At 43.0% G+C, this 14,658-nt stretch overlaps 1 protein-coding gene across 1 annotated transcript in view; it reads right to left on the bottom strand.

Annotated features, from left to right (window-relative positions):
- Positions 1-953: 953 nt before the first annotated feature.
- The window catches only part of ACE2 (angiotensin converting enzyme 2), a 43,869-nt gene continuing 30,164 nt past the window's right edge, over positions 954-14,658 (bottom strand). Inside the window, exons 7-13 of the mRNA XM_060137382.1 lie at positions 12,970-13,092; positions 12,386-12,558; positions 11,113-11,171; positions 7,940-8,040; positions 6,360-6,476; positions 4,271-4,465; positions 954-1,940 (exon numbers count right to left, since the gene is read on the bottom strand). Coding sequence (XP_059993365.1) covers positions 1,832-1,940; positions 4,271-4,465; positions 6,360-6,476; positions 7,940-8,040; positions 11,113-11,171; positions 12,386-12,558; positions 12,970-13,092 — 877 coding nt within the window. The 3' untranslated portion in view covers positions 954-1,831. The remainder of the gene's footprint in view (positions 1,941-4,270; positions 4,466-6,359; positions 6,477-7,939; positions 8,041-11,112; positions 11,172-12,385; positions 12,559-12,969; positions 13,093-14,658) is intronic.

Here is a 14,658-nt window from a genome sequence, read left to right as displayed (position 1 = left end):
CTTATTTTTACATATTTGATCTTCTAAAAATGAAGCTCAGCAGGACTCTATGGGACCTTCCCGGGAACATGACCCCTCCCCTTGCCTCTTGTTTGTAGAAAATCTTTAGCTCCCTAGGCCTTCCCCAAGTTCCAAAGAGCAAATTTAATAAGAGAAATGAGAAAATGCAGGAACAAAGAAAAACAGTCAATCAAGACAGTAATAGTTTAGCCATAAAGCAAAGTCAAGGACCTTTAGTTCCTCCTCAAGGGCTACAGATAATATCCTGAGCCGTATCCTTGAGCTGTTTTGCAGATACTAAAACCCCCACCAGGTGGAAGAACTTAACTGCATGCTGACCACGAGTAGACCCCAGACTGGTTAAAACCAGAAGGCTGATGATGCTGACTCCAGAAATACCACCCAGTTACCTCACCACCAATCAATCAGAAGAATGTCCACAAGCTGATCAGGTCCCCTACGACCCTCACCCCTAGTGTTGCCTTTAGAAGCCCTTCCCTAAAAGCCATCCGGAAATTCGGGTCTTCTGAGCAGGAGCTGCTAGTTCTCCTTACTTGACAAAGTTACTCTAACAGTATGCTGGTCACTGCGTAAAGTGAATTGATGGGTAGAGTTTGGATATTTCCACCTATTTAATCCATTTTAAATCAGTTTTCAGGTCTGTATTGGATGCTGTGCTCAGAACTGGGCTGGGGGCTCTGAGATATATAAAAGCATTACCAGCTTTGGTTCCTAACCTGATGGTGTAGATGCTCTAACACAACTCTTTTTCGATTGATTTTATAATTGATTTATACAAGAAATATAAAGCAACTGAAGGCATTGGGATACATTCCAAGACATATGGGAGGTCAAGAGTCCTGGACAGTCAGATGGCAACTTTGTCCCTGGAAGTGAAAAGCAGACTGAAGCCACAGAAACCCAAGCACAGAGCACACATAAGACCACACGAGTGTGTAAATCGAGTATTTACTGAGTGTCTGCTTCGTGCTCAGCACTACTCAGACATTGTGGGCAAATACAAAAGATTTAAGAGATTGGCAGCCCACTTCAGAGGGTGGCATTCAGTTGGGATCTCCATGCACTCCACGGTTAGAGAGCAGCGGAAGCGAGTTTCTATCACGGGTGCTCCGGAGGGGGGTTCACAGAGGCCCCTGGGGCTAGTTTGATGTTGTCAGGAAGATGGTGATCAGGCAGCTTGGAAGTGAGAAGGCAATGTCCTCCAATGGCTCTCTGGATTCTTCTCTCTTCTGTAGCCCTGTCACCCTGAAGAAGGCATGTTCCAGTCCAATCATCACTGGGGGAAATCACTAGAGTACTTAGATCAAGTTACTGTGAAGAGAGCATGACATCCTTTACACTTGAATTCAATCCAAGTGAACAGTGCGTGCTGTTCTCCATCCCTGCAGCTCCGTCTGTTCACAGGCACCGTCTTTAAGAGTGATCCACCCAGGTTCCACACCAGAGCCCAACACCTGCTCCTGCCATGTCTCCTTTCTTTTCAACTCCAGCAACACAACGGACATTTCCATTTCTATTACCCCTGAACAGCGTGTGAGGCAAAAGACAAAGTTTCTCTATTCTCTTAGAGAAACATAGAAACACCTCTTTCAGGAAACAGAAAAGTCAAATCCCGAGGCAGAAACAAATACTAAAGGCGATGCAAGTGAAGATGCCCTCTCCTCAGGCATGTCTTCTTTGGACAACTTTTCCTGAACAGAGACACAGCTTTGACATTTAATGACATCCTTATAATCTCCTATGTTCTGTACTGTGAAATTAACATTTACATACAATAAGATCACCTCAAGAGGAAATAAAAGAGATTTTTCTAAAACGAAGTCTGAACATCATCACTATTTTGGAATCCTGGATTATTTTCTCCTTTACTCAAGCCCACGGAGCCATAAGGATTTTCTTCACTGCTTGCTTGATTTTTCCTGTTAAATAAAGTGAAGTCACCTTAATATTGTGATGTTAGAATGACACGGCCTCCCTTGGACTCCACTGGGCCCAGGCATCTTTTTTGTCTCAGCATCTAATCACCTGTATTCATTTGCATACCAGCCCCCTCTCAATGGACCATAGGCACCCAGAGTGCATCGGATTCACTTCTTTAGGCCCATGATTGGTCGGCACGATGGCTGGCAGAGCACAGGAGATTGGTTAGGGTATAAGCTCTGGAGTCAGAGAGCAGAGGCCTCCGTGTCTCAGTTTGCCTATTTGGCAAATGATGGCAATCATGTGAAGTCAATGAAATAATGCTGGCAGAGTACTCACGGTACTTGGCATGTAATCCTCAATAAATATTGACCATTATTATTATTTTTAGGAACTCAGTGATCATTCAGCCAATCACTTCATTTTAAAAAGCTTCCCCACTAAATTATCAACTTCCAAAGTATAAAGATCAGGGTAGGCCTGCTTTGTAGTACAATAACCAGCTTTAGAAACCAAGCATATATCCTCATGTGTTACTGACTAGCTGTGCAAACTTGAGAAAGTTTCTTGACCTCTCTGAATCTCAGTTTTATATATACATGAAGATAATTACATATTTACATCATACAGTCACTGAGAACACTAATGTAAGAAATACATGAGCACGGTTGACAGTCTTATTTTTGTACCTTCTATTAACATAGTGTGTAGCATGAAGGAGGGGCTTCCAAATAAGTTCTTTAATGAATTAACTTTGGAATAGCATCTCATGTGCAAGTTTTTAGTATGTAGAGGAGTGCTTGTTAAACTGTAATGTGTGTCCAAGTCTGCAGGTCTTACTAAAACAAAGATTCTGCTTCATTGGGTCTCCAAAAAACTGATCGTTTTTCAGAAATACCCATAGACTTAGAAAACAAACTTATGATTACCAAAGAGGAAAGGGCAGGGAGGGATAAATTAGGAGATTGTGATTAACATATATACACCACTGTATATAAAACAGATAATTGGGCTTCCCTGGTGGCGCAGTGGTTGAGAGTCCGCCTGCCAATGCAGGGGACACGGGTTCGTGCCCCGGTCCCGGAAGATCCCACATGCCGCGGAGAGGCTGGGCCCGTGAGCCATGGCCGCTGAGCCTGCGCATCCGGAGCCTGTGCTCCGCAACGGGAGAGGCCACAACAGTGAGAGGCCCGCGTACGGCAAAAAAACAAAACAACAACAACAAAAAACAGATAATCAACAAGGACCTACTGTATAACACAGGGAACTCTATACTCTGTAATAACCTATATGGGAAAAGAATCTGAAAAAGAAGAGATATATGTATAACTAAATCACTTTGCTGTACACCTAAAACTAACAGAACATTGTAAATCAACTATAATATAAAATAAAAATTTTTAAAAAGCCGATCGTTTTTGTTGGCTTTGGGAAGGGAACTTGGAAGCAAAGAGTGACAGAAGACTCTGTGTATCCTTTTGTACTTAAAAAATTTTAACTATATGAATGTATTCTAGTAAATGCCTATTTTAAAAAATGAAGTTACTTGGGAGAACAAATAATATAGTGAAGAAAATTGAGCAAAATAGACTAGTGCATGTCAAAGTTGAAGAACATGTTTAAACAGCCGAAAGTGTGCAAAGAGTTTTGTAAGGTGCTATAAAATATGATTAACTTCAATTATATAAGCCCAACAAACGTAAATGACGTCTCAAGGTCAGAAAACAAATCCAGTGGCAGGGCAAGACTATACATCAGGTCTCTGGTGATTTAAATCCTCCATGAACTTGGATCTTCAACTCAAGAACAAATTAGAGGGTGCCTGACCCATCAACTGAGGGAACAGTAGGGCGTCTGTGCTATCAGAGGAGGGATGAAGAGGACTCGAGTGTAGCAGTTTGGAGCAAATCTCAGAGCTCATTCTCGAATGATTTCACAGTTCAAATCCATCACTAATCCAGCCTCTAAGGTCAGTTCTAGACCGAGGAGGACTCATCAGTAAGGATAACGCCCTGAGCCCACTCACTCCTGCTGGGCTTGGAGTGCCTCTTAGCGGTGGGGGCAATGATGCTGTGGGCCAGGCTGGAGTTTACCAGGGCACACCAGCCAACTCCAGGCTGGACATGTCCTGTATGGTGGGGCTTTGCTAGGGAGGCAAAGTGCTGATGAAATCTGGTAAATTTCTAGGGGATGCATAAGAATATGTAGCTGCGAAATTGTCCAAATAAGGAATTGGCTTGTACAACCTACCACTTACTGCAAAATTTCCAGTTAGTTTTCCCTAAACCTTTCTGTTTTAGGATAGATAAGTCTAAGAAAGGTCACTTACTTTCTTCGATCTCTGATGCCAGTGAAGATGAGCACAACAATACCAATCACTACCACTCCCATCACGACCCCAAAGATAATCAGCCATACGGTGACAGGTGGCTCGTAAGGGGGTGCCAGTGTCGGCTGAACCCCCAGAAACTCCAGGCTGCTGTCATCCAGGCGGAAAGCATCATTGATACGGCCCCGGGACATCCTATTCCCAAAAGCAAAACACTTAGGCAAAAGAAAACTGTGTGCAATTATTGACTCCCTACATCATTGTTCCCAAACGGATTTGATAAGGCTTATCCTAAAAATGTATACCTAAAAAAGCAATGAAATCAAAGTAAATAACCAGGTTCAGTGAAAGATTTGAGTTTTGACAATTATACATCCTTCCTATCTTGTAACCTAGATTAGGCTTGGAAACAGCTCCATTGGAAAATTAGGCTGCAAGTGTGGAAACGTGCAAATGGTTGGCATTTGTTCATTCGTGACTACTGCGTTGTAAAGGCAAAGTTGGCATGTTTGGTAAGAATTTCCCTTCTGTCAGGGTATGTCTACAATGATGTTATATCAAATAACGGAAAAGGACAACTGCATCCACCTCTTCTACAAATGAAACAGTCCCTCTACACAAGTCTTGACAGTTGTATTTTACAAATGAAAGGTGTTGACATCCAAAATTATCACTAAAAGGCAGCACTGGGGAGGAATACAGGGAAGGAGGCTTTGCCAAAAAAAAGGTGAAGATTATTTTTAAAACAAAAAACAGTGAAATGTTCAATATTCTAGATTGAAAACCAAAGTGTCTGGCATCACATCCTCCTGCCCTTGGGTATAGGGCAGGTCAGGAGGAGGTCGGAGTCCACCCAGAGAGAGAGAGAGAGAGAGAGAGAGAGAGAGAGAGAGAGGTCAAAGCAGCATTAGGCATGTCACCCCTGGCAACCTCTGCCTGAGAGTCTGGGCATTCTGGAAACAGGAAGTTTGAGGACCCCTGTAGCTTGCAGGAGGGCGGGGCTCCTTCATGATGATCTCAGTTGGCGCTTTTCCCCAGGACAAGTCACGTGGAGGCAGCCAGTGAGTCTCTGGGCGTGCTCCGGTTGTAAACCCCACTAAACCAGATTTTCTAGGCCCACTCTGCCCAGCAAGTCTTGTTTCTGCTTCCGAAGATGAACAGCAGCTCAAGAGTGCCACCTAGTGAGCACTTCCTGTAGCAGTGAGTAGCTGAAGCCTCTTTTTTTTTTTTTTTTTTTAATGACAAGGGGAAACACCTACATCTCTCCATTATTCACTATTGCTGTTTTGGGAAACAGCTGAGGCAAATTGGGAAAACTGTCCCTTCTGAACACTCACCACCAATAGCAAGTCCCTCTTTTGGAATGGAGGCTAACCAGTGTCTAAGGAATCCTATCCTTGCTTACCTTGTTTCAGACTTTGGTTAGTTAAATGGATCCTACATCAAAGTCCCTACAGCAAATGATGGCGACACCTGCCCATGTGCCCTCTGCTCTTACCATTTTCCGGGTGTGCTGGCCAGGCTTCCTTCAGCCAGTATCTGCTGCCTTTTCCCAAGAGCATTCTCAGGCCACAAGATTCGGCCCTGCCTGCAGGCCAGCAATGCTGGGAAGTTAGTCTCCCCTGTAAGCAGTTCTCAACCAGTGACTGATGGGAGGTGGTGAATAAATACCCCAGCTCTGATGGGACAATTGAGGGGCATAGTCTACGCCGTCTCCCAGAATTCCCAGCAGAATGGAACTCTAGCTGCCCACAGTGGTAACCTGCTCATAACGTGTCCTTTATTACCTTCCTTCCATCCTGTCTCCTATCCACATTCCTCCATCCGTGTTTCTTGAGGTCACCTCCCAAATAAACGACTTACACTCAAATCCTTGTCTAAGGACCTGTATCTGGATAAACCCAATTAAGACAATCCCCTTGCTATGAGATTCTGGAATTAAAACCCAAGTTTTTAAGATGAGGAAAAACATGTAAATGACTCAGAAGAGTGCCTGGCACTGTATAAGCACACCAAATATTCGTTACGGTTGCTGCTGCACTGGGGAACCCCCTGCCCTGCTATCATGCATTAGAAAGTGAAGTATCACCTGATGGCCTCTTCAACTTCAGTTCTAGGAATGATGTCAGACATATTTTTAGGTGAAGTGACAAAGAAGTTGAAGGAGATTCTTGGCTTCAAGTCACTCACCCACACGTCCTTCTCCCTGTGGAGAAACAAAAGAAACATCTTCCCTGGTGGCACAGAGGACACCGTAAAGAGAATGAAAACTTCTCCTGCTGGTGAAAAGGAGATGGGGGGAGGATCACAGGGTAAAGTAGGGAGGCGTGGGGCAGGGCCCGTCATGGAAGGATGTAATTGTCCCAACAAGCTTACCAGTGCCCAAAGCACACGAACTCAACTACATAAGGTGTGACAGCAAGTCTTGGCGCTGTTAGTTCTGCCACCGTATAAGAACAACAGTTTGGGGTTTTTTTCCAATCATAGAAAAATTTCAAACTGAAAGCAGTAGCAGAATCAGCAAGGAATCGTTGGTGACCCAGACTCGTGCTAAACAACATGGCAGGCAGCAATGGCCCTGTTCCATGGACAGAGGTGGTGCGTTGATATCTTCGAACCTTGCCCCTCCCGGCAAAAACCGTCATGTTACCCCCACCGTGAGGGTGATGAGCGGGGTTGACAGTACGATGTGACAAGACTCTGCTCTCACAGCTGCCAGACTGATCCTAATAAAACCCAAGGCAGATCACAGGGCTCAGAGCCTTCCTCGCCCGGAAGGAAAGCCAGTGGCCTTAGAACGGCTTGGGAGGCACACACGAACTTTCTTCTCGCCTCCCCACCCCCCCCCCGGCCCAGTCCCACCATGACCACCTCTCCCACTGGTCTTCTATTAGCTCACTGTGCTCCAGCCACTCTAGCCTCCTGGCTGCTCCTTCAACAGGTGAAGGATATTTGTCCCTCGGGATCTTTCCACTTGCTATTTTCCCAGCTGAAACATTTCCCCACAGTCTGCACCTGTGACTCTCTTTCCTGTTTCAGCTATTTGCTCAAATATTAACAAGGCTTTCTCTGACCATTTTAGTTAAAATTGAACCCTACACACACACACACACACACACACACACACACACACACACACACACACACACACACACACACACACACACACACACACCAGCACTCCCAAGCCCCTTTCCTGTTGAATTTTTCTCCCTAGCACTTATCACCATCGAATTCTACTACTTACATATTTACATATTTTGTCGACTGTCTCTAACACACACACACACACAAAACAGATACATTAGAATATAAGCTCATGAATGAAAGCAGAGATTTCTGCCTTTTTTTTTTCAGTGCTGAGGGTGGATGAGAGCATTTGGGGAAAAGAAGGGGAGAGGAAAAGAGGAGAGAGGAGGGAAGGGGGTGGAAAGGGAAGAGAGAGGCGAGGAGAGGGCCATTTAATAATAACAGTGCTCTTGTCACCTACGAGTCAAATAAGTCACAATCATCCCTAAATAGACTGGCCCAAATTCCAGGAGATCAAAGAGATTTAAAAGTTATTAGGAGGTTTTTCTTAATTTCATTTGAATAAAAGTTGAAGCATAATATTTTCTTAGACCCAAGAATAAGGGAAATACTGATTGACAGCACAGCAAATCAACTCACCCAAAAGGAATGGTCTTGTTTCTGACTTTTGAAAAATACTCTCTCATGGCGTACGCAACAGATGACCGGAACAAGTACATTTCATTGTCATTCCATTCATACTGCAAATTCAAAACAAAAACATTGCTCAGTAGAGATCGTGGGGTACATTAAAACCTGATATTCTAAAAGCTTTTTTTTTTGGTCGCACCGTGCATCTTGTGGGATCTTGTGGGATCTGAGCTCCCCGACCAGGGAATGAATCCACGCCCTTGGCAGTGAGAGCGCCAAGTCCTAACCACTGGACCGCCAGGGATTTCCCCACAAGCGTTATTTTTAAATTGTCTAATATGCCAAAGATTCTTGCTCTGCGTGACGTCAGTAACCTCCAACTTGAGTGTGCATCAGCATCACCTGGAGGGCTTGTTAAACCACTGAATCCTGGGCCTGAGCCTCAGAGTTTCTAATTCAGAAGGTCTGGGAGGAGACCCAAGAAATCGCATCTCTAACAAGCTCCCAGATGGTGGGAGCTGGTCCCGCTGCCACGCTTTAAAAACCATGGCGTTCACTGGCCCTTTTAATTTAGTTTGATGCAAGCTGAAATAAACACCCGGAGGGAAGGTTTATAGATGGGAGTCATGTGAGCCATTGGTTTTGGTTAAAATGTCCATATACTGTAAACAAATATGCTGAGTTTTTACTATTTTTATAGTAAATTCTTGGATATGTGTAAGTGTAAAAAAAAGAAGAAACTTGAGGTTCAAAGGAAAAAAATTTTTTTTGTAAACAAGGTAATTTGTTCTTGTGTTTCAGTGCTAAACCAATGGCTTGTGTATTTGCATCGTCCAGGAAAAACCTGTTGAAAGAGAAAAAAGCGTTCACTCTTTCCTCCAGTAGATGGCAGTAGAGATCATGAATAGCACGAAGTTTGCATCTCTCCCCCTTCTAGGAAAAACAATTACGAGATGATCATACTAAGTGAAGCAAGCCAGACAGAGAAAGACAAATATCATATGATATCGCTTATATGTGGAATCTAAAAGGATGATACAAATCAACTTATCTACAAAACAAAAACAGACTCACAGACGTAGAAAACAAACTTATGGTTACCAAAGGGGAAGTGGGGGAGGGATAAATTAGGAGATTGGGATTAACATACACACACTACTATATATAAAATAGATAACCAACAAGGACCTACTGTATAGCACAGGGAACTTTACTCAATATTTTGTAATAACCTATATGGGAAAAGAATCTGAAAAAAATATATGTGTATATGTATAACTGATTCACTTTGCTGTTCACCTGAAACTAACACATTGTAAATCAACTATACTTCAATTTTTAAAAATGTAATTACATTTTCAGAAGTAAATCTAAAATTTTAGCTGTTTAAAGAAAAGATTTCATTGTAAAGCAACTATACTCCAATAAAAATTAATTTAAAAAATAAATAAAATAAATTTTAAAAAGGATTTCAAAGGGTTGCTACATTGACCCCAGCTTGGTATCACAAAGCTGTTGGAAAAAGTTGCTTTAATAGTAATAATGATATTATTAATATTATTACTAATATTCTGGTTACTATTTCTATATTCAAAAAAAGCAAAGGCCAAGTTCTCAAATTAGTGTCAAAGATCCAGGTGGACTTTGCCAGGAAATAGCTTGAACTGGGCAGTTATTCTGGCTAAAAGTATGGTTCTGGTCTCATCAAAGCAGCCTCTCGCTCAGTGAATAGGCCTCAGAATGTTACACCATCAACCCCTCTGAAGACTACCGATCCCTCACTGCATGGAAAGAGAACATGGGGACACATGTCAAGAAAAAAGAAGATAATTGAAAAGGATCCTGACCTACCAGATACTTTAAATTAAAATAATTAAATTTCATTAGTCCAAGGAAGAGCTAATAAAAATATGACAGAAAGAGAAATGATCCCAGAGATACTCAATGATTGTTAAGAAATAGGAACTTGAACTTTTAGAGTTTGGGAAGTGATGCACTTCCATTTTTATTATTTCTTTCTTAAACGTTCCTTTTTTACTCCTACTATGTTATTTATGTTTAAACGTCTTACTTATCTATGAAAGTTACACTACAACTACTGTGGAACCTTGGACAATATTTAACTTACCAGGAAAAGTAAGGGGGTAGAAATGCCATCTTTGGGTCTATCCAGTGCAAAGAACAATTTTCTGTAGCACCCTGGACTGTTTTACCCAATAGTGTCAGGCTGCCCTCTAATCCTGCAAAGCCTGCAGGATGCCACAAGCCCACCCACGCCTTTGATCCCCATCTGCCTGGGGCGACCCTCTCCTCTCCTCTTTCCCAATCAAAGCCACTACTGCTTCAAACTGGATAACCTGAGACAGGTGTTTAGGAGAAAGGAATAGCTGATCAAAGTAATTCACATGAAGGTGTAAGTAATCTGATTTTCTGTAAAACATTCTGTTGTCCTGAAATGCATCTCCACATCAGTGGTTCTCAAACCTTGCCGTAATCAGTCACCTGGGGAGCTTTGATGACTTGATGCCACACCACAGAGCAATTAAGTCAGAATCTCTGGGAGTGGGATTCAAGCACTGATATGTTTCAAAAATCCCAAATGACTCCAGTGTGCAGCCACGTTTGAGAAACTGTGTTCTAAATCAGAGCTTCCCAGTCTTTATTGTGTCTACAGACCCCCTGGGGGGCTTGTTAAAATGCAGATTCCGATTAAGCAGGTCCAGGGCTGAGGTCTAAGATTAAAACAAGCTTCCAGGATATAGATGATTGACAAGCTTCCAGGATATAGATGATTGACTAAGACAAAACAACGCAAAACTGCCTACAGTGCTTCTAAGAACAAACAATCTCTCAAAATATAACCATGTCCTCTTCCTCAAATACAAGTAATGGTGATTAGAGTGAATTGGGAGGGTGGGTATTTGATACTTAACATTGGATGTTTTCTCATTGATCTTCATAACACCTTCCAGGTCACAAGGAAAGAGGAGGCATAGCCAATCCAATAAGGAATGAATGTGTTACTAAAAAAACAAACAACCCAAAAGCCAAAGGGCAGAATCTAGAGCTTTTTAAGAGAACCATGTGTCCTCTCATCTTTTAGACCACACTGGAATGGGCTTGTTGTGCCCTATTTAAGGGAACACATTGAAAGTCATAGACGCACTGTGTAGAATACTCACAGCTTTTTCTCCAAGAGCTGATTTTAGGCTTATCCTCACTTTGATGCTTTGGTTAGAATCTGATTAAAGAGAAATAACAGACTGTTGTTACAGATGACAGATTGACCATGTGTGTTTATTTCCTTCCTCTCCCAAGATCCCACTAAAGTGATAGTAAAGGAATTTTTTAAGGTATAAACACAATTTTGGAAAATGAGAAGTTATGGAGGAGTGATAAGTGCTTTTGCAAGGGTCAGGAAGCCATGCCCTAATGTGTACACAGAGGCAGCACAGACCCCCAAAGTCCCACAGAATCCCGGAGAGGCTTGGGATTCAGGTACAGTAGCGGGTGGGAAAAAGATACTGGACGGAAAACAAGGGGAATGAAACTCAAGGTCTGGTTAAAGACACTTTGGGGAACAGTTGGTGTTCCTACCCCATGAGCTCTTGCTTAGAAAGTCACTTGGAGGCTGTGCAGCAAAACAAGAGGTAATTCACGAAAGAAGATATGGCATCCAGGAAGCAGTGGATTCAACCCAGGACAGCAGCAAAGGGATGACTCAGGATGAAAACTGTGGTCCACATTGAGACAGGAGGACTCTAAGTGGGAGTTCTTTAGGAAAAAATGAGACTGAAAAGAATAGATATGTTGGAATAGTTGAAAAAGATGAATGTGACGTACATAGCAAATTAGGCATACAAAAAAAATGAGGCAATAGAAACTCCAGGACAAACAAAAAACCACATAAGAAAGGATATAAAATAGTATATTACTTGGTTCTGCAAGCAAAATGATGCAAATATTGATAATTTCTCTATGAAAAATTATGTTAAACCTAATTGGGAGAATGAGAAAAGGAGGCAGAAGAGTAGGCAGAAGTGCATGCCTAAAAGTGAGTGACAGGGGAATGACAATATAAACAAATTGTTTAAAAATATGAAAGTAACTGCTAGAAAGGAGAGGCAATAGCATTAAAATTGTTAAAAGTATTTGTCTTTGACAAGCCGGATTCGAATACAGTGGGTTGGAGACCGTTAGACTCTTTTAAATATGGGGCTAGTAAAGCAGACTTGAAAAAGAGAGAGAGAGGTAGTTTTCACTGTGCCAGGTACATAGTAGCTGCTCAACAAATGTGTTTCCTCCCAGATAAAATGGCAGCTACCACCGTAGTACAGGGGCTAAGTAGAGGGAGAACATATTCAGCTGTGTCCCAGTCCCATGAGACTGGGGCCAGAGAGGACTAGGGGAAGCAGAAAGTGGGCAGTTAGAAATGTGCCAACTCAATGTACTCACATGGAGTCCAGTCTGTTCTCCATCCCACAAATGAATTCCTGTTCTGCTCTTTCAGCCAGGTCAACAACGGCTCAAAATAGTTGAGCAGTGGTTTTACGTCCATAGTCTTTACTCCCACAATACGTTCCAATGCTGAGGTCCAGGGTTCTGATTTTCCAAGGTGCAGCATTTGGCTACAAGAAAAAAGGGGAGGGTGGGTTCAGAGCCTTTTGAGGGATTCCAGATGTACATCTACTTACATGTACAATCTATACTTTCTCCTCTTTGGCTTGACTAAGTTTGCTCCTGGCAAATAAGAAAAGAAGCCATGTTAACAGATGTATTCATCCTTCAATCTCTCTTCCCCTCCAGTTACTACAAAAAGAGCTCTGTAGTTATGACATGGAGAGAGGAGGTGGCCCGTCCAGCCATCACATGGTCCAGGTTCCTGTGTGACCACGAAACAAACATTTAATTTGTGGATGAGAACATTTTGAGGCCCCCAATTTTCTTTTTAGAGCAAAGAAATCAAATTCAAACCTAGGCGTGGAAATGAGTAACATTAAATAGGAATGAGAGGTTCAATATTTTGAAGCATCTCTTACAGCAGCCTCTGCCCAGCTTCGGTGGAATTCGAGATATCACATTTGTACAGGGGACCTTCATGTTTAGCTGTTTGACAAAGGGCTTCATGAAACTGGAATTGATAAATGGTCCTTGTGTAATATCTGTAAAAGAGATAAAGAAAAGAAGTTGTCCTGTGTTTAGTTTCTGTGCTAGAATCAAAGATTGGGGCATGTATTTAAATGTTGAAGCCCTAGTCACCAAAGAAGTATCAGTTAAACCTCTTTTCCCTCCAGAAAGACCCAAACATGAACCCTACAGACTCATCATACTTGCATTCATGTATCAGCTGACAAAAAGGCAGTATTATTTTGTTAAATGTTAGCTCACATTTGTATTGTGTTTTACAGATTTATAGCCCTTTCACATAAATGATGCCAATCGATACTTATGGCAGATCAACAGTATTATTTCCACTTTACAAATAAAGAAACTGAGGCTCAGGGCTTAGCTGGTGGTCCAGTGGCTAAGGGTCTGTGCTCCCAATGCACGGGGCTCAGGTTCGATCCCTGGTCAGGGAACTAGATCCCACATGCCGCAACTAACAGTTCACATGCCGTAACTAAAGATCCCACATGCCACAACTAAAGAACCCACATGCCACAACTAAGACCCGGAGCAACCAAATAAGTAAATAAAAAAGAAAGAAAGAAACTGAGACTCAACAAATTCAAGATCTGGAGCTAAGAGGGGAAGAACATAGGTCTTAGGGCTTCAAGTTAAAAATGCTCTATTACAGATATTAGTCGGCCTGCCAGTTCAAGATGGCAGAGTAGAAGGACGTGTGCTCACTCCCTCTTGCGAGAGCACCAGAATCACAACTAACTGCTGAACAATCATCGACAGGAAGACACTGGAACTCACCAGAAAAGATACCCCACATCCGAAGACAAAGGAGAAGCCATAATGAGACAGTAGGAGGGGCGCAATCACAATAAAATCAAATCCTGTAACTGCTGAGTCGGTGACTCACAAACTGGAGAACACTTATACCACAGAAGTCCATCCACTGGAGTGAAGGTTCGGAGCCACACATCAGTCTTCCCAACCTGGGGCCCTGGTAACGGGAGGAGGAATTCCTAGAGAATCAGACTTTGAAGGCTAGCGGGATTTTGACAGGACTGGGGGAAACAGAGACTCCACTCTTGGAGGGCACACACAAAGTAGTGTGCACATCAGGACCCAGGGGAAGGAGCAGTGACCCCACAGGAGACTGAACCAGACCTACCTGCTAGTATTGGAGGGTCTCCTGCAGAGGCAGGGGGTGGCTGTGGCTCAGCGTGAGGACAAGGACACTGGCAGCAGAAGTTCTGGGAAGTACTGCTTGGCGTAAGTCCTCCCAGAGGCCGCCATTAGCCCCACCAAAGAGCCCAGGTAGGCTCCAGTGTTGGGTCGCCTCAGGCCAAACCAACAAGGAGGGAACCCAGCCCCACCCATCACCAGACAAGCAGATTAAAGTTTTACTGAGCTCTGCCCACCAGAGCAACAGCCAGCTCTACCCACCACCAGTCCCTCCCATCAGGAAACTTGCACAAGCCTCTTAGATAGCCTCATCCACCAGAGGGCAGACAGCAGAAGCAAGAAGAACGACAATCCTGCAGCCTGTGGAACAAAAACCACATTCACAGAAAGACAGACAAGATGAAAAGGCAGAGGGCTATGTACCAGAT

Source organism: Lagenorhynchus albirostris, chromosome X, assembly GCF_949774975.1.
Source record: "Lagenorhynchus albirostris chromosome X, mLagAlb1.1, whole genome shotgun sequence".
Lineage (NCBI taxonomy): Eukaryota > Metazoa > Chordata > Mammalia > Artiodactyla > Delphinidae > Lagenorhynchus > Lagenorhynchus albirostris.
Note: the sequence above shows the minus strand (reverse complement) of the source record. Positions and strands in the feature narration are given on the sequence as shown.